This window comes from Protopterus annectens, chromosome 13.part0 (assembly GCF_019279795.1).
Source record: "Protopterus annectens isolate FY-2018-M chromosome 13.part0, PAN1.0, whole genome shotgun sequence".
Taxonomy (NCBI): Eukaryota; Metazoa; Chordata; order Ceratodontiformes; family Protopteridae; genus Protopterus; species Protopterus annectens.
In genome coordinates, this window is record NC_056747.1 from 604,073,407 (window position 1) to 604,093,830 (window position 20,424).

General features: G+C 38.5%; 1 protein-coding gene across 1 annotated transcript in view; it reads right to left on the bottom strand.

Moving 5' to 3' along the window:
* The window catches only part of LOC122787943 (adenine phosphoribosyltransferase-like), a 152,498-nt gene that overhangs the window by 123,640 nt on the left and 8,434 nt on the right, over window positions 1-20,424 (bottom strand). Inside the window, exon 2 of the mRNA XM_044054871.1 lies at window positions 5,619-5,755. Within this exon, the coding sequence (XP_043910806.1) occupies window positions 5,619-5,741 (123 nt within the window). The 5' untranslated portion in view covers window positions 5,742-5,755. The remainder of the gene's footprint in view (window positions 1-5,618; window positions 5,756-20,424) is intronic.

The following is a 20,424-nucleotide window of genomic DNA, read 5'->3' on the forward strand; positions in this document are numbered from 1 at the left end:
TTCTCACCCTTCCCTCAGTTTTCTGAGTGTAGCTTCTTCCTGTTTTTCCCTCAGGTCTTTATATATATATAAATATATATATATATATATATACAGAGAGAGAGAGAGAGAGAGCATGAGATAGATTTCCATATATATATATATATATATAAAGAGATAGAGAGATTTCCTATCAAATGCTTGAAACTAACCTTAACATCGTTCATAAGGTTAAAAGTAAAGGTGCAAAAGCTGAAATTTTCTGTGGAAATCCTGTCGCCTCCGAAATGTAAACACATAGTTTGCATTCATGGTTTTGGGCAGCACTGATCAAAATTGGATCACACTACAGTGGTAATCAGGAAACTTACCCTTTTCCTCACTGTAGTGTGATCTCAGAATTAGAATATATAATTAGCAGGGGATGTGGAGGGTGCAAGGAGGCTTGCCCCCTGCAAACCAGTAAAAAATGTTTGTGAATTAGGAACATTTTTTTCTTCATGCTTTCCCTCCCCTCCCTCTCATTTTGAATGTCCTGTTCAAAATTCAACAGGATGCTCCCAAAAATCTTGTTGGTGACTCCCTTTTGGCTACAACAGCACTGGTTCCCTCTTCTTCTGCATCTAGCTAGGGGCAATCATCACATGTTACTTCACAGAGTGGATCTAATCACACAAGACAAGGGATCTCTTATCCATCCCCACCTGTCCGCACTTCAACTGACACTGTGGGTGATAGGGTTTTGATTCCTTATAGACATCTTTTTTTCTAATGATGTGCTGTAATTCCTGCAGGAGCCAGGAAACCTATGACTAGAAAATCCTACTTATCCAAATGAAAGATGTTTTCTTTTTGGTGTCTCTCTCATAACCTGGACCCACTTACTGTGGATGCTCCTTTGGGTCTCTCTTATTTGTCTGAGTTGCTCAATGCTGGTTTGGCCTATTCTTTTAAGGCCCACCTATCAGCTATCTCTGGTTGTCTGCCTTTTTCTCCACCTTTAGCTGCTAGATTTGAGGTGAAACAATTTCTTAATGGCGTCCTTAATATTATACCTCCCAGGAAGCCTGTTCTTCCTGCCTGGGATCTTACTTTTGTTTTGGAAAAGTTGACTCAGGCTTCTTTTGAGCCTGCTGCTTCAGCTTCCTTGCAACATTGTTCCTGAAAGTCTGTTCTTTTGCTAGCACTTACTTCTGCCAGATGGGTGTCTGAGTTGCAGGCCCTTATGGCTTGTCCTTCTTTTTTGATTTTTCATGAAGACAGAGTGTTCTTGTGCACTAACCGTACTTTTATGCCGAAGGTGGTTAATAAGCTATCACTTAATCAGTCGATTAATCTGCCTACTTTTTTCCCCTCTCCACAAACTGACAGTGAGAGAGTCCTACACACTTTGTACTTGCACAGGCAACTTAGAATTTATTTGGAAATGACCAAGGCTATCAGAAAATCTGATCAGTTATTTGTTTCTTTTCATCTTAGATCTTTGAGGCTCGCTGTGTCTGAGCAAACTATTTCTTCTTGAATTTCTAAGGCTATTTCCTTTTGTTACATTTTCATGGCAAGAGCCTTCCTTTTTCAAATAAGGCTCATTCTACTAGAGCTGTGGTTTCTTCTGTTATTTTTTTCAAAGGCTTAGATACTAATTCTATTCATGAAGCAACTACCTGGACTTCTGGGCATACCTTCACCAAGCACTACAGGTTTGATGGTATCTGTAGAGCTAGGGCTGGTTTTGCTAGTTCAGTTCTTCATGTTTGTTTAGGGGACTCTTCGGCCCTTTCCTCCTCCCAAGTTTCCTCTTGAGTTTTGGCACCTTCCCATATCATTAAGATTACTGCAACAGTGAATGTAAAGACTAATACAGTTGTGTAAAATTTTACCATAATGGTAGATGTCCTTGCCCTCACTGCTGCAGTATTCGCTCCCTCCCTCCCTCCATCCACCTAGTTCTTTACCTTCCTGGATGAAAATGTTACCTCTTGGGTTCCTTGGACTGGTGTTCCTGCTAGGACAATCAGTTCTGTTTTTGGTAAGCCTGAACGTCACCTTTATGTCCTATGTTATGCAGGGAGTGTATGGTGACATTCAGCATACCTTTTAAATTTAGAAGTCTTTGTAAGACTGGCCGGATGTTGGGCTTTCACGGCAGGGAATCCCATATCATTAAGAATACTGCAGCAGCGAAGGCAGGGGCATTTACTGTTATAGTAAGATTTTACACAACTGTACTTTCTGTACATTCTTTTAGCATATGTCATCCTTATTGGTGCTTTGGCTAGAAGGTTATTTAACTGAGCTCATTTGTATCCTTCACTTAGCATTAATTTCTATTGAAACTGCCCTTACTGTAACTACATGGAAAATGTGAAGTATAAAATGAAGATATAGGCCTGCTTTAATATGGCTGCATTTCTAGGCCTATGCAAAGAGAATACTGTATTCATGTAAGGTTTATTCTGACAAAACTTTATTTATGTCAAGCCTATTCTTGCAGTCCTCCTGAAATCTTTGAACTGTGATTTGCTTCTCTAGTTACTTTATAAATATATTAATATAGTCTGCAAAGAATACTATAATTACTACAGCTAATATAGCAACTATAAAATCCATCCATCCTCAACCCCTTTTTCCCATTTTGCACATGGGGTCGGGGTGTGACTTCAACAGTGACAATCATCTCGAGCCAAGGTTTACACCACCGGGTGTCTAGCCCTGCAACTATAAAATAATCCCTCTTTTATCTGGTAAATAAACTTGCAATTTTAATTTTGACCACTATGTGTCACTTGAGCATTCATGACATGTTGTATGTGTCTTTCGGCTTTTCCCGGTTAGGGGTCGCCACAGCGGAACTCCGGTCCGCTAATGATTGGCAGTTGATTTTTACGTACTGGCTTGCCAGGCCTGACGCACAGCCTTCAACGAAGGTATGCCCATTCATGCATGTCTCCATGCAGAAGACGCTCTAGCTGAGAATCGAACCGGACAGCGTCTTACTGTGAGGCAACAATGCTACAGCAGCACCACCACCGCGCAGCATTCATGACCTGTTAATTATCTGAAAGTCTTTTTTAAAGTGTTAACTGATAATCCTGTATATTTACCTTTTAAATTTCTATGGGCTGTAATAGTAGGTCTGCATTTTAAATGCGTCTCAAACATCCTGTAAATATCTGCGTGTTATAATAGTAGTACATTTACTAAACTATGTTTTCTGCATTTCAGATCTGTACCTTTGCATTAACTTTCTAATGTACAATAATCATTATGTAATGTGCATTTTATTCTGACACATTAACAAATTAAGCCTGTCCTGCCACGCCATGAGTATACTAAGTAACTATTATTCTTTAGGTAATTATATAATTTATCTTGATAAGCCTGTTACAAATAATGTTGTCACTTTAGCCTTTAATCTAATGACTGAATAATGTGAGTTGTGATGTAATCCTGCAAAGTCCGTTCTGATTACATAATGCATACTATTTATGCATGTTCTAGAAAATGTCTAGTAATGTTGTTGGAAATGTATTGTACTGAACATTTAAAATAACTGAGAATGATTGTTATATTCTGAAATCTGACAGAAACTGACCCTAATGAAATACCATTTATACCAAACATCCTTTACTGAAACATTCCTTTCTGTTGAAACAGGACTTACTGTAACTGCGTGTAAAGAGTGAAATATAAAATGGAGATATAGGCCTGTTGTAATATGGCTGTATTTCTAATCCTATGCAAAGAAAATTTTGTATTTATATATGTGATTTATTCTGACAAATTTTTATTTATGTCAAGCCTATTTTTACAGAATATAATTTGGGTATATAACAAGGTGGTGTTGCATGCATTCTCTGCCATAACCTGTGGGTTTCTTATTGTTGTAATTAGCCATGGCTTCAGGGCATATATGACATTGCCAATAAAATGGCCCTATGGAACATCACCACACACAAACTGCTGATGAAAGTCGCATGTGTGCCAGATGGGGGCACTGCCTGGCTGGCCCACTGACATACCTAGTGAATTGCAGACCACCTAGCAGTTGATGGAGTGGAACCCTTTGCAGTTGACATACCATTGTCTTCAATCCCCAGGTGGGGCTTTTATTTCAATGTGGGTACAGTCAGTGGCTCACAGTACCACAGAAAATGGACTATGTCATAGAATACCTTTATGGTGCTGCTTTGTTCATCTGTGGGGCATGGGAGCTACATATGCTTTCCATATGCTATAACATGATATCAAGAAAGTGGTGTAGTATCCTTGAGGCAGATTCCTAGGAAACACCCACAGTGTCATCCATTGGTCACTAGAAATCCCTGTAGTCAGAATTCCCCAAAAAACAGACATTTGTTGGTGTCCACAGGGATAGGAACTCCATGCATTCCACAATTTTTACTTAGGAGGGTGACAGATCTCAGCCAGCTCTTGCCTGGTGCCTCTGTTCACATAGCATGGGTACACTAGGTGCAGATGGATGAATAAGCTGCACAGAGAGCAACAGCATGTACTTCTAAGACTACCAGATGCAGAAATAGCCTCTTGCACATATGCGTATTTACGAAAGGGGCAGCTACCCTGTGCATGTTTTTGCAGTCTCTCTCCCACAACTCTAGGACTTTCAGTACTTCATGGCCTAGAGAGATTATGCTCTGAATCATCCCCTTTCAATACATGACCTCTCATTGTGCAAATTCACTTACCACAACATACAAAATAGTTCTGAATACCAGGTATGTGTAAAACTGAAATTCCATTAAATGCTAGACTCTTGGGTACCACCAAACAAGCTCTGTCTCAAGATTAAAAACCTAAGCTAAATAAATTAGAAAAACAGACTCCCACACCAGTTTTAAAACATAAAGCATAACTGTAATTATATTAAGCAACAAACCTGAGGAGAAAAGAATAAGCATTTATTTGTGTCCCTTAAACCACACACATACACTTCACTCTCTTTCTTTTCAAGTCACTCGGTTTGTTGCACAGTGACGGGATCAAATTCCACTTCTTCATCCAGATTAATTTTTATTAACTCAAGTTCAGTTTCACTATTTATTTTATCTCTGCAATTTTTTAATCCACACCTTGTCCTGACATAACGCCTCAAGCTATTTCAAAATCTACATTGTTTTGCCCAATATGCCTATATAGTTAACAAATAAACAAATATATGTATTTTAAATCTGATATTTTGGCATATACTTTCATTCCCACTGAAAAGCAACATACATATTCCCCAGATACATATTATAATAGTCTGTGGTTCTTGCTTTAGTAAAGTTCATTATGTAATAGTACAGCTGTTGGCTTAAACTGCATGTCTTGGGATGGCCATCTGATGATGTAAGTCTTGACAACCAAATGACAAACTGTTCATCAGTCCATACTATAAATTATTCTTGTTACATGAAACCAAGTAGGACTGCATTGTGCAGCACTGTAAACACGAATACCCTTTGTCCTAGATGAACATGTCTCAGCTTGGATCAGCCCATCTACCAAGTTAACAAATAAATAAATAAAACTCAAAGAACGAACTTGTGTACTGTTATGTCTACGGTAAAAATAAGAAAGGAGAAAGAAAAAGAAAGAAGAAGGGAAGGAAGGAACCATATATAAGTTAGACCTACCTGAGAGTTACAGTATAACCTGGAGGGGTCCAGCCATGTATATTGTTCCCCTTTAACATTTGGTGCCATCAGAGCCAAGTACCAGCCCTGTTGTCTTGTCTCAGGAACTTTCCACACATCCATGTCAAGTAGAGGTACTGAAAGAAAGAAAGGAAGCAATTAGACTGTTGGCACAAACCATAAACATAAACACACAATGACACATAGGCAAGCACGCACACACTCACACACACACACACACACACACACACACACACACACACACACACACACACACACACACACACACACAAAATAGCTGTTAATCATTACTCCACGACTGAGCCTTTTAGCCTAAGACCATATGCACAAAGAAATTATAGAGACTAGACTGCAGAGAAAAGTCTTACAACAGCTGCACATATGCACAAGTGCCTCAGTCTGATCCAGAAAGTAGGTATCTCCATCAACCTTTGTAGATTTGAAATCTCAGCAATGGTCTTTAAATCTTTACAAATGGTATAAGAGGGTCTAAAGGAGGACCATCTTAATTTTCAGAGTAGGTTTTCAAATGCCAGATCCCATATAGTTACTGATCATGAATCTTTGTATGGATTTAGTTGACTTTTTCAATAATATATGTCTCCTTAAGGAGATCTAATGTTATGAAGAAATACAGTAAATCTAAGAGGAACAAAGCTAAATATGAGGCCAAAATCAAAGCACTATGTCTAAATCAAGAGGTATTGGTACTTCATTCTAATCCAAGACATTTATAGCTCTTATTTTTCTTTAATATTTATTGGGATTTCAATTTTAGGGCAGCTAAAACAGAAACTCCGTCCAAGAACATATTCAGAGGCAGGCCTACCATGGGGCTTTAGCAAGAAGGCATGCAGCACCATGGTGGTCTGTCTCCACAGCCGTGCTAAATGTTAATGATGCATTCCTGGAAAGAGGCATATGCTAATTAGCCATGTGCTCTTCACAGAAACTGCCTACAGTAAGGCAGTTATGCAGCTACTCATGGCCACCTGTGTTAATGAATATGGCCAAAAGCTCCTGCTCTCCAATTGCAGTACATGTAAGTGTTGGGGAGTTTAGCGGACAGATAGTGTTTGGGTGCGTGTGTGGGGGGGCTGCATGTATAGGTGTCTGTCTGAGTGTGTGTTGGGATGAGAGGATGTAGTAAGAGGTTAGTTAAGAAATAGGGTAGATCTGTGTGTGTGTGTGTGTGTGTGTGTGTGTGTGTGTGTGTGTGTGTGTGTGTGTGTGTGTGTGTGTGTGTGTGTGTGTGTGTGGGACTGCATGTATGGGTGTATGTCTGAGTGTGTGTTTGTGGGAGGATATAGTAGTGGGTTAGGTAGAAACTTGTGTGTGTGTGCATGTGTGTTCAAGAGTGTCATACCTCCACACTTCCCTAGACTAACAAGACAATTCCACAAATATGGGAAATATTTCATAATTTTTAAAATGTCTGCAAACTCATCAGTAATTCAGTGTACATTCCATACTGATGTCTTAACTACGAATACCTGTCATTTCCTGTCAGCTTACAGATGCCACCTTGCTTCCTAGCGCACAATGTATTGTTCAAGAGATACTAGTCTGTATAGTAGAATGACTTTAATGTCAATACAGTGTTCATCAAATAACTAGTTAAATATCTGACTGTGTTCCTCTTACCCAAGAGTTCTTAGTATAATTATTTTACAACATCCAGTGCTTCTCACGTCCCCATAACATGATAGTATTACACTCTATGTTTTGCTTTATTAATGTAAATATATAAAATGTTTCATATTTTTCAAAGATTTTGCAAACACTCTTCAGTAACTCAGGCCCTGTACATCCAACAATGTTCTCTGTGGATACACACTATATTCTGTCATGTTGCAGATGCCAGTCTATTCTATAATTAATGGCCTATTGTTCATCAGATATTAGTTTCAATATTATAATAATGCTAATATTAATTATTTGTATCTCAAACGACCAGTTTTACTTCTGCCTGTGTTCCTGTTACCCAGGTGTATTTAATATTTTTCTAACATTCACTGTGTCCATTTTCCCCACACAAATATATTGCTTCCTTGCACAGCATACCATTACTGTGGTATTAGCCTTAAAGGCTGTTAATATTAATAATGTGTGTCATACAACACTGACATCACTGAACATCTTCATGCTATCTGCCATATGTTACTGTCTTTGTTTGAGTAGCACTCACTACTTTTAAAAGCCTCCGACATGATAGTGTCACACTCCATTTTTGACATATTAAAAAAAATATGGAAATTGTTCATGTGTTCCATCATTTCTTGCAAATACTCTTCAATAATGACAGCCCTGTACATCCTACAGTGATTATTTAACTATGCATGTCTACCAGATCATGTCCGCTTGCAGACACCACCCTGTTCCTAAAGCAGGACCCCCAGTCATGAGATATCAGTATCAATGTTGCATTATTCTTGTTATGTATGACTTGTACCAAAAACAAACAAGGATATCTCTGGATACATTTATCTTACATAACTTCTGTTACTGCTTTTTTTTTACCTAACAGTCACAGCGTGTATAGTCCCTGTCATGCAACAGTAACACACTACATATTTTCATTACTAATAAAAATGTCAACATTTTTAATAATTTTCTTAACAATCTGCAAACATTTATCAATTGCTCAAGCCCTGAACATCCCACAGTGATGTTTTCACTGTTGACATAGGCCAAATCATGTCAGCTTCCACATGTCTCCTGCCTTCCTAACAATGAGAATGCCATTCTTGAGAAATTGCTATTAATATGCAAATATTGTTAATAGCTCAGTATGTGTGCATGTTACTCTTTCATTTTGTGCAGTTTCTCCCTACCATCCCGTGCGTTCATGGCTACACATCTGTACTCTTACGGCCAAGTCCACTAAAGATTTATTACAGCATACATAACAAAAAATGCATTTTCCATGAGTGTTCAGAAACAGTTTTCAATACATCAGGGTCTGTACACGTCGCATACATTGTTTTGTTGCACATTTATAGCAGTTTGCATCAGCTTGTTGTTGACATCTTGATCTCTGTTTCTGAAGCTACAATTATTGAGATATTAGCATGCATTACATATGCAAATATGGATAATATTTATAAATGTGTAGAAGCTGTAAAACTCAGGATATCTACATGTTGTACTATCATTCTGTGCACACATGGCTGCATTCTTATAATCTTGCTGCCATGTCTACTAATGTATTGAAAAACAAAGTATGAAAAATATTTGAATTCCATAGTCTGCACCAATAATCACCCATAACTCATAGAAAGTACATCTCATGCTGAACCTTACAAGTTGCTGATATTCATAACTGCAGGAACAAAAAAGCTGTATAAATAAGACATGTGTGAATGGGCATGCCTTCGTTGAAGGTTGGGCGTCAGGCTGGCACCTCGGCACCATAAAAATCTACTGCCAATCATTAGAGGACCGGTGATCCGCTGTGGCGACCCCTAACTGGGAAAAGCCAAAAGAAGAAGAAGAAAAACAGAGATGTATACATCTTACTTTCTTCCTTTTTGTGGATATGGTAACCTTTACTGGATAATATCAATAAGAACTGGCCATGGTAATGCACCCCAGGAGCAATGAAAGGTAATATTTCTTATTACTGTGTACTTCCACTTGTTGCCAGCAGTAACTCAAAGGCACAGTGATTATCTAGCATAAGTGGTAAGAGTAACTATGACTAACTAGTTAGTTGAAATTCATAGTGACCATAGTAAACTATTGTATCATGCTGCAAACACTAAAAAAGGCTGTACCACCCACAGAAACTAAAGATATTTAAGATAATATGCATAAACAAAGCACACACTGTTAACATATTGATACTTGGAGGGAAGGAGGCATTTACAAATACAAAGCACAGAAGTGCAAATATTCATAAATATGAATCTGTGATTTTGACCATCCATTTTTGCTTCCTTTCCCAAGGTACAGAGACTCTGAAGTTAGTTTATACACAGGAATGAGGTACAGGGGTTGATCTGTAAAACAGTTTTTCAAAATTACAATAAAGAGTCAGTGGCAAGCTGACCCCATAGCACAGAGGTATAAAGCCTTGACTGTATCCCAGGTGACTTGTATTTGACTACCAGCATGGGCACTGGAGGAGGCTTGAAGTGAGGACTGGAGTTATTGGCTGATGCCTATCATCCTGGGGAGAAGGAGGCAGCCTGGCTTGCACCACCAGCAACATATGCATGAATGCAGGTGTGTATCTGAAGCAGTAGGAGCCTGGCATGCCCACACTGCAAGCTGTGTGCCATTTGGTTGAGAGGTTACTTATATACAGATGTGCACACATGCCTTCCAAAGGTAGCTATAGCTGAGCTCATATGTTTGCTTGGGGGTGGGGATGGAAATAGGATCTGCAGACCAACCCACTCTTTAACCCCAAACTCCTGCCTCCACTGAAGAACACATGGGACACAGGGCTATTCCCTGTTATAAATAAATGGATCTACTGAATGCAGGTAGGGGAGTCAATCCTACAGATGACAAAAATTTGGAGTATTCACACTTCCATATTTCATTGTTTCACTAAGGATCTTACTACAGTAGAACTGTGACATTACATAACAATGAAATACAATAAAATTAATTAAAAATGTATTGCTAAATGATGAAAAAGCAAAATAATAATATACATTGCTAGTGACATTTTGATACTGGGGTACATCTGTCACTTAAAAGAAGACACAACAATGAAATGTATGCAGAGAGCTACTCTTAAAACTGTATTAGTTAAAGAGAAAGAGAACATGTCTGATTCTGACAAAATGAATGTATAACTAGATAATAGCCACCATTATGTATTTTGTATTGTTGCTGTGAGGCACATATACTGTAACCAATCCCCCTGAACACACACACACACACACACACACACACACACACACACACACACACACACACACATACACATACACATGCATACTCAAAGAAGTGCCCACAAATCATACACACTATCTGTGTACACATTGGGTGTCTGATTGTGATAAAATTAATGACTAAGTGCATAAATAATAGTCACAGTGACATATTTTGGCTCATTGCTCTCATACACATACTGTGCAACCTACTAGATTCACCCACCATACTCTCATTTTGAACACATGTAAAACGCATATGAATTACCTGAGTTTGACTATGAATAAATAAATGATAAAACAATAATATATTTTAACTGATTGCTACCAGACACTCATCTCCTTTGTGCACACACACACACACACACACACACACACACACACACACACACACACACACACACACACACACATGCACACACACACACACACACACACACGCACGCACACACATGCACACTCACTCACTCACTCACTCACTCACTCACTCACTCACTCACTCACATATGCACATAGACAGATGTGCCCATCAGTTACGGCTACTTTATTGACTGCATAAACTTTATATATCTGACTGTGATCAAATGAATAAATGAATGAATAAATGAGTAAAATATTTCAGCTTATTGCTGTCGATGTATACAATGCAACCCATTACAACCCCTCCCATGTGCATGTACACAAACACATACACAAACATACACAGGTGTACCATTACTTTATTGACTGTGTACAGCTCAGATGCCTGATTGTGATTAAATGAATGAGCAAATTCACACATAATAAGCCCAGTACTATATTTCACCTTGTTACAGTCAGACACTAACACTGCAACTCATTATGACACCCCTAAACACATGCAAATACACACACAAAAACACTGATGTGACCACCATTTATAGTGACTTCATTGACTCTGTACACCCTATAGCTGATTGTAATAAAATAAATGAATAAATACACAAAAAATAGCCACAGTAATATATTTCATCACAATGCTTTCAGACACATACAGTATAACCCACTGCCTCCATACACAGATGTTCCTACCAGCTGCAAACATTTTGACTATGTACATCTCAAATGCCTAAATGTTATAAAATGAATAAACACAAAATAATAACCACATTTCATTACTGTCAGTTGCATGCACTTCACCCCATTAACCTCCCCATAAACTCCCATACCCACATGCACCACTGCAAAAAAGGTTACAGACTACAGAAACAAGGTTTACTGAGCTGGAGGAGAATAAAATGAAAAAAAAAATGCACTCCATCTAGCTTTTATATAAAAGTAAAAAATAATAAAGCATGAAGACCAGCTCACAGGAACAGACTACACTTTAATATGAGTGCTTTCATTGGCGTAAAACCATCTGACTTCTTCAGATTAACTGAACATAAAACATCACTTCCTTTTATACAAAAAACATCACTTCCTTTTATACAAATCACGAGTGATGCTTTTTGTATAAAAGGAAGTGATGCTTTATGTTCAGTTAATCTGAAGAAGTCAGATGGTTTTACGCCGATGAAAGTGCTCATATTAAAGTGTAGTCTGTTCCTGTGAGCTGGTCTTCGTGCTTTATTATTTTTTACAAGTTTTATTCGTGTTTTGTGATTTTTTTATATAAAAGTAAACCCTCAACTCCATGGCTGAGCAGCCAAGTGCTCTGAATTGTGCAGAACGCTCTGCATTTAACATCAACCTAGCCCACTGTTCTGCTGTTCCATATTGAACAGTGCTGACTCTGCTTTGTGATGTTTGACTGGGTCATAACGCAATTACAGCCAATCAGAATTGTTGTATACAAGGCAATCAAGTCAATGCTCCTAAGGTAAAGGGAGCTACTGAAGATGCAGATAGTTCAGTCAATCGCGTTCCACTACTAGTTTCCATGCCACTGCAATACCTTCAAAAAATGGTATTGTAGGATACAAAGAGTGAGAGCGATCATTGTTTTTATTTCATAGAGGGGTGTAATGGCTTTATGGTTTCCTCATCCAGACCTGAGGATTCAATTGACCATCCTTTGGATACCTCTCAGCTGTACAGATTTTTTGCATCATAATTTTGGTATGGTCCTCATAAAATTTTGGTTTTCTGGTAAATCACTGGCAAAGCATTGAGAATTGAAGTCAGAAAATAATGACAGACATTTGAATTTCAGACTTTATTCCTTTCAGAAAATGCATGCTAACACAAAACCTGTTATTCTATCAGCTTTCTGTGTTTGTAAAAGCAATATTTAAAAATTGTCCCTATTTTTGCACCTTTGTCCCCCCCCCCCCCAGTTATTTATAGCTTTGTCCAGATTTCTTGTTTTAAGAGGTTAAGAGGTATGTGTGGATGGAGGACTACCAGTGGGAGACAGTGTTAGGTACTGGACAGCTAATGTAATGCATCAGGGCTCAGTGATGGTGTACCAGACCACCAAACAACCTGATGGAAACTAAAAAGATCTGCTAAAAGGGCTGAGATTTGCTTTGTCACTTAAGTTGGGAGTGGGACGGTCATGGTAGTGATATTGCTGAGCTGTTGACTGCTGCTGAGAGCTATAACTTTGAATTTTTAGTTTCTGTTGGATTGTCCATTGTTGAGGGGTTGTGGGCTTGTATTTTCAGAAGCAGCTGCTCTGTTCCCCTAATTGGTGAGAGATAAGTGGCTCAGACAGGCGAAGGGTTTGTCTGTGTCAGAGTTTGATTATTTCTTTTTTAGTCACTTTCCTTTCCTTATTTTATTTATGTATTGACCAGTCCCTTATTTTGACTCCAGTTTTACATTTGTCCCTTTTAATCCTTTCTAAAACTGGTGACTTTTGGAGAAGATTGTGAATTACACTTAATGACAAATTAGAATTATGAACTTTTGTTATTACAGAAAATGTATATTAATTCACATTTTCTTATTCTGTCATGACTCAGAGCAATAGTAGAAATATTTTAAGTGTTCCTTATTAATTCTGGATTTGTCTGTGATTCTGCTCAGATTTGTCAAGGCTCCATGAAAATGGTGGGTTTTTGCCCAGTGTTCCACATTTTGATTGAATGTCACACACTGCTAGGGTCTGTGTTCCACATTGGACTCTTAAGAGGTTGAGACCCATGCTCCACGATAGCCACTTTTTCTATATGAGCACTCACACACACACACACACACACACACACACACACACACACATATATATATATATATATATATATATATATATATATACAAAAAATGTTATTGTGTTATCAGTTCCACAGTTCTGGAAAACTCACCATACTCTCTTATTCCTCATGCTCTTCATTGGACATACAGAGGTAAAAGGCACTACACAGTCTATACTGGCAAGAAGCAGAAATGAGGGAGAAATTGTATTATCACAACTGTGCTACTCCTTGATAGTCATATTTGCATATAGAATTGGAGTGGAGAGGTGTGATTGGAGTAAGAAGTTCATCAGGATTTGCAGGCTCTCAGGAAAAGCATTTCATCTAGAAACAACTACCATTACAATGACTGTGAGGCATGCCAACTAAATAAAAGCCATTTTTATGACCTTATGCAAAAAAAATAGTTTTAATTTTGCAGATTAAAATGTCAGGCCTTGTTACTACATATAAATGTTATTGCAGGACTCTAATTGTATCTGCATAACTAAATCTGTAAGATAAAGTGAATGACACTGGGGAAACCTGAAGAAATGGCATTTCTTAAAGGTTTTTCATGGAGACCTTAACTTTTTAATGTGATATATATATATATATATATATATATATATATATATATATATATATATATATATATATATGTATATTATATATATATATATATATATATATCATACAGGGGAATATGAAACTGTTCTCTTAAGACGAGTGTGCTCATGTAGAAGGCAATGAATTAACATGCTTAGGACATGTCTGAGATAACTACTTAAGGTTTAAATGGAGTCAGAAGTTGGTCATACTAGAATTTGTGGCAGAAATAATATCAGATTATTCTCCTTTAGGTAACACTAACCTGAAGGCTTGGGGTCCTGTGGTCACTATAAATCATATGGTGCTAAAATGGATGTAAATCCAAACAGTTCAGAGCTGGAACTCAAAAAAAAAAAACTTGAGGAATAAGCCTCATCCTACACACACACACACACACACACACACACACACACACACACACACACACACACACACAATGGAGTAAGGGGAATGATTACTCCCATTCTGTATACTTGGGTGACCCCAGCCAACATTGTACACTTAATCCTTTTACCGTTTTATCATTGCAACATGCTGTCCAACTTCACAATATGGCAACTCAATAAAAGCATGCTGATGAAAATAAAATGCTAAAATGGAACTTGACAAAACATAACTCAAACACATGGAATGATACCTTGAACTCATAGCAGTATGACTTCAGGTAGGGTAGGACAAAAAGATCCACATAAATTAAGCATACAACCGTATCATCTGCATGCATATTTCCTCAGTGATACATAACTGGAGAGAATGGACTTCTTAGCATATAATACAACATGAACTTTAAAAAAAATGTGCCCTTTTCATGGATCTGTCCAGCTGAAATCATCCACTCTTCAAGGAACAGTACCTTCAAATCTCAGTTCAGTAAAAGTTTGCAACATATAAAATGAAGTTCCTTACATTCTGAAAAAAACATGAAATTAAAGAAAAAGATATTTGCAAAAACACCGGAAAGTACCCTTTGTCAGTGAACCCAATATCTTAAACCGTTTCATGGGTTTTCCTTATAAAGGTAGGTTTGATAACTACTTTCTTTTACAGTCATCTAAATACATTGAGTTCTGATCATCCCACTGTTAAAAGAATAACTTTTTTGATAAGCTATACGAGGGATCCACAGCTCTGTTCCTTGTTTGGAATATCAGGACAAGGGGTAGAGAGGGGACCAATGTGCTACAGAATGTCATCTCCAGATCCAATGTGAAAGAGAATGCATTCCTGAGCATAGCAATGAGAAAGAAAAGTATTGCTGTATACAGTGAATCATAACATGGCATGTGAACAACAGAGCAGTACTCAACATTCTTAGCAGTCTCTGAGATAAAGGCATTTTTCTCCTAGAAGACCTTTTCCTTGTCAGTTAATGAGAAGGAAAATGTCTCCATCCCTGTCTCCATATTGGGAAAAATACATTCACGTAAAGTGGAAGAATCCAGCATCCAGTGGGCAAACATCATGTATCAGGCAACAAAGCAGTAACATGCAGGAAAGCACTTACCTGAGGGCGGCACTCAGCCTACAGAGATCTACAGACCCATAAGTCTCCCTAGTCTTATATGTAAAGCCATGGAAAGAATTATTATGGAAATGATCAATAGAGATATGGTAAACCTCCAGACACCGGACCCAACCCAGTTTGGTTTCGTAAAGGGCAGATCATGCCTACTCAACCTGGTAGACTTCTTTGAGAAGGTCACCAAAGCAATGGGTTTGGCCAAAATCATTCACACTGCCTACCTTGACCTGTCCAAGGCATTTAACACAATACTCAACTTAGACATTATTGACAAAGTCAAGAGGTTAGGTACAAACTCATATCTCACCCGGTAGATAGACAACTGGCTCACAGAAAGGACCCAGGAAGTTAGAATTTGGGAGTCCACCTCTATAAAGAGGCCAATCACAAGTGGAGACCCTCAGGAATCACTCCTTGGACCGTGCCTTTTTGGCATTTTCTTCTCAGAGGTCAAGGCCAATGTCAGTGGTCTCTGGCTGACTAAATCTGCAGATGACTGCAAATTAGGAGCTGTCATTGAATCTCACACTAACATAAATGTTCTCTAGGAGGGGCTGACACAGACAAACAACTAGTGTCAGAGTCATGGACTAAAACTAAATGCCAAGAAATGCATAATAGTATCCTTTGGTAAGTCATCTATCCCCGGTAACTATCATATTGACAGCACACCCCTTAGAGCTGACCCAGTAGTCAGGGACTTAGGGACAGACTTAGATAGTAATCTAGCCTTTGATCATCATGTGTCTACAGTGGTGTGGAAATCATTCTATGTTGAGCAACTTATAAACAAAGGTATGGCATCTAAGTCCAAGGAAGTCATTGTTCCACTGTATTCGGCATTCATCAGACCTATCATTGAGTACAATGCCCCCTTTGGTATGTACCTAACCAGGCATGGAATGTCCACAGAGTTTCCTCACTAAAAGAATACAGCGCATAAGTAATATGTTCTATGCAGACCACCTCAAGGCCCTATCCCTGTATTCTGTCTCCTACAGGCTTTTGATGGGAGATCTATACCTGGCATACAGGGCATTTCCAGACCCAACTCTGATGGACCTCTTGCATATTCACAAAACAAGCAGTACCAGAATTACCCATTCTAAAGACTTAAACTTTACCTGTGATATAAATAGGACCTGCTGGAGAGAGAGGTATATATCCCAGAGACTACTCCATCTATGGGGCAGGCTCCCTTTCCATGTGAAGCAGAGTTCCTCCCTAATCCAATTAAAGTGCAACTTGGACAATTGGATGGGAAACCAGAAATTCATCCCTGGTTTGACACCTGATGCAGGCCCATGCTTACACTTATCCAGGGTATCAGAACTCATCAGAGATTTGGGATGCATGGCTAGGCTTAAAAAGGCCCTTGTGGTTGTTAGCCTAGTAAACACCTGTGAAACTTTGAATCTATACCAAAAATAGTGCTGACATCAGTCCATTCTTCCTCAGAATGCATTCCCTGAGAACAAATCTTGCTAAACCTAAAAGGTTGATGACAATTCAATGACTGTTTACTTTTTAGGCCATGAAGTTGTGAGATGAACCAGAGGGGACTCTTCCACTTTAGTCAAGAAGTCTAGTAACATTCAGAGGGAGCTCTCAAAAGGAGATCTTTCTTTCCTGGACATAATTCCTGAGCATGTACTGGATAATTTGAAAGGCCACTCCAAGATATATGTCCTGCAGCAAACATACACCTCCTCAATGTGGCTACAAGAGATTCACCTCTTACAGGAATCTCGGCAATGGCTAGTGATGGGTAATAGCTTGAGTCCTCTCTAGTAATGGGGGGGGGTCTGACCACACACATTGGCTCTGAGGTTGCATTATGGGTGAATTTTCTATTAGGAGAGTGCGACCAGTGACGAGCCTGTGACTCATTCTCCTTCTCGTGTTGCATTAGTACTGGCTCTGCATTGCATGACAGCTTTTCAGACTGGCTAGTCTCTAGGTTGAAAACTTTCATCATCTTAAGAGACTGAATGTTGGTATTAAGCTTCTCTCTGTTCCATCTTTGGGTAGACAGAGTGAAGCACTAGTAGCTTTAGCAATGCTTTACATTGTGCTTCTCACCAAAGCAGTAGATAAAGTGCTTGTCTGGGTCCTACCTCCTGATATGGCAACATTGAGGACTCCTGGAAGGTGTCAGTTTCTTGGCATCGAACAAGAGAAATTTCTATAACGAACATTAAGGTCAAGTTCTGAAGTGTTCAAACAGCAGAAATGAAATTGGTGACACAGAGACTAGGTATGCTGTCCTCCTGTGATGTAAGATGCTACAGCAAGTACTAGAAGGAGGTACATGCATCCACAAGTGGACGAGCAAGAAAGGAAATGTTGACAGGGATAGCAAAAGAGGAAATCCCAACAGTCTCCCACTAGAAAAGGCTTCTAATATCATAGCATCATATCTTTTCAGTAGACAGCCCTTGTATGCTTGCAATATCACTGTAATTACAACAAAAGGCCACTGGAGTAGTCTAAGGCTAACTTTATTATGATGAAGACTGATCCTGAAATTTTCCAGTTTCTCATCTGTACTAAACCCCTAGTCTATACTGCTTCTGTTTTTCTATTTATGATGCATTGCTTTCATAATGGAAACTTTCTTTTTCTATTATTCTTAGTTTTTACTCTCAAATGATTTCTATCTAGAAGGCAGCTCCATTCAGGAGGGCAGGCAGGTAGTCCCACCTATCTATTTAGCTATATTTACACTTGTACTCCTGGACAATTTTAGTATGCAATGCAGATCAGCGAGGGTATATAGTCTATAGCTTAATCATAATAAATGGCACAGACTCGTCATTGCTAGAAATTGTCTTGCAGTTTTCCTTGGGAAACATATTTATTATTTGCTCCAGTACCCAATTTAAGTTGTTTATCTAAAACTCTTCTATACCCAAAATAAGCATTGAGTTCACCTAAATCTGTTGAACTGCTTAGGCATGCAACTCTGTACTGCATTTATAGTTTGGCTTTATTGTTTTCTTTATTTGTTGGCTTGTTTGTTTCTTTATTTTGATTCATTAACCAGGTAAGTATACTGCTCCCCAGATAATTTTTAGCATGACCTAGAACATTAGGTGCAGACAAAATGATACAGTACATAAATCATATAATAATAGTAACATAATAAATGACAAATATTTCCATCTGTCCATCCACAACCCCTTTTTCTCATTTTTGCACATGGGTCAGGGTGTCACATCAACAGAGACTATCATCTAGGTCCAAAGTTTTTTCACTACCAGGTGGCTAGCCGTGCCGTGGTTGTTCTTCCATACCTCACATATACACAAAGATATGGTCAATTTAGAGTGTTCAGTTTATGTATTGACTGTCTTTGGAATGTGTTAGGAAACCAGAATATATCAAAAAAATCCACATGAATGCAAGAAAGGCATACAGACTCAACAGAAATGGCACCCCAACAGAGAATCTAACTGGGGAACCTCCTGCTGCAAGTGACAGTGCTATCCACTGTGTCACTGTGCCACAGATATTTCATAAGCAAAAACAAAATTCTAACATAATACAATACACAAATCATAAAAAGTAGTAATGTAAAAGACAGGAAATAGTTCATAGAGTTATAGTTGGTGTGAAGACTGGTAGAGATGGGTGAAAGCTGCCGGACTAGTCAAACAGAATTTGGTACATAATTCTATAATTTGTAAATATGAATGTTGAACTACAAGCTTGTTTTCTTAACTGAAAGAATATGCTGTGAAATGTTGAACTTTAAACAATGTAGCAACATTGCCCTCTGCTGTAAAGAAAGCTAAGTCAAGCATTTCATGATTGATGTTTACAATTCAGCTCCGGCCAGACTAGATGAAGACTTCCTGCCTATTGTTTTAAGGCTAAAGTTAATGACCATAATTTACATATGGAATGTCCTTTATTGCTCTGGTTTCTGCTTAGGTTTAAAAGAATGTAAATGCAGTTTCTGTCAGCCTGGGAACACCAGGAAAGTGTAAAAAATAATGTAATGGGAATCAGGACTGCAACAACAATTTAAACAATGAGAATCAGAAGACATTAAGCATTTTTGTCTTGACTATCCAACTCACAGCACTGTCTTGCTCATATGTAAGTTATCTTAGATTTGTGTTTTCTTTTAGAAATAGCTATAAACTAGAAAGATTCGACTAAGTGCTTTTCTGTGATGTCAGAACTGTACTACTGATTTATTTTAAGTATGTCTGTGTGATCTCTGAAATCTTGACTAGCACTGTGTTGTCAAAGCACTGGTTGGGCAGAGAGGGTGCTGGAGATTTTAGCTTGCCCAGCTGGCTGAGATCTGGACCTTATAGCTGCACCAGTGGGGAGTCTTTTTGGGGACCTGGAGAGTAAGGGAGTGACCATCCCCGGACTGACTGTGATCTCTGCGTGCTCCTAAGAGAAATTGCACTTTACTGTGTGTATTTTTTATCCTTTCCTCATATATGGGACACCCTCTCTGTTGTTAGTGGGGAGTATTGAGGCACCTTGATTGCTGGACTTGGGCATGGGTGTCACATATTAATTGGTGGCAGTGGTTGGGATATCCTCACATATTAATTGTTTGGCAGAGGTGGGATATCCACATCACATATTAATTAGTTAGCAAATAC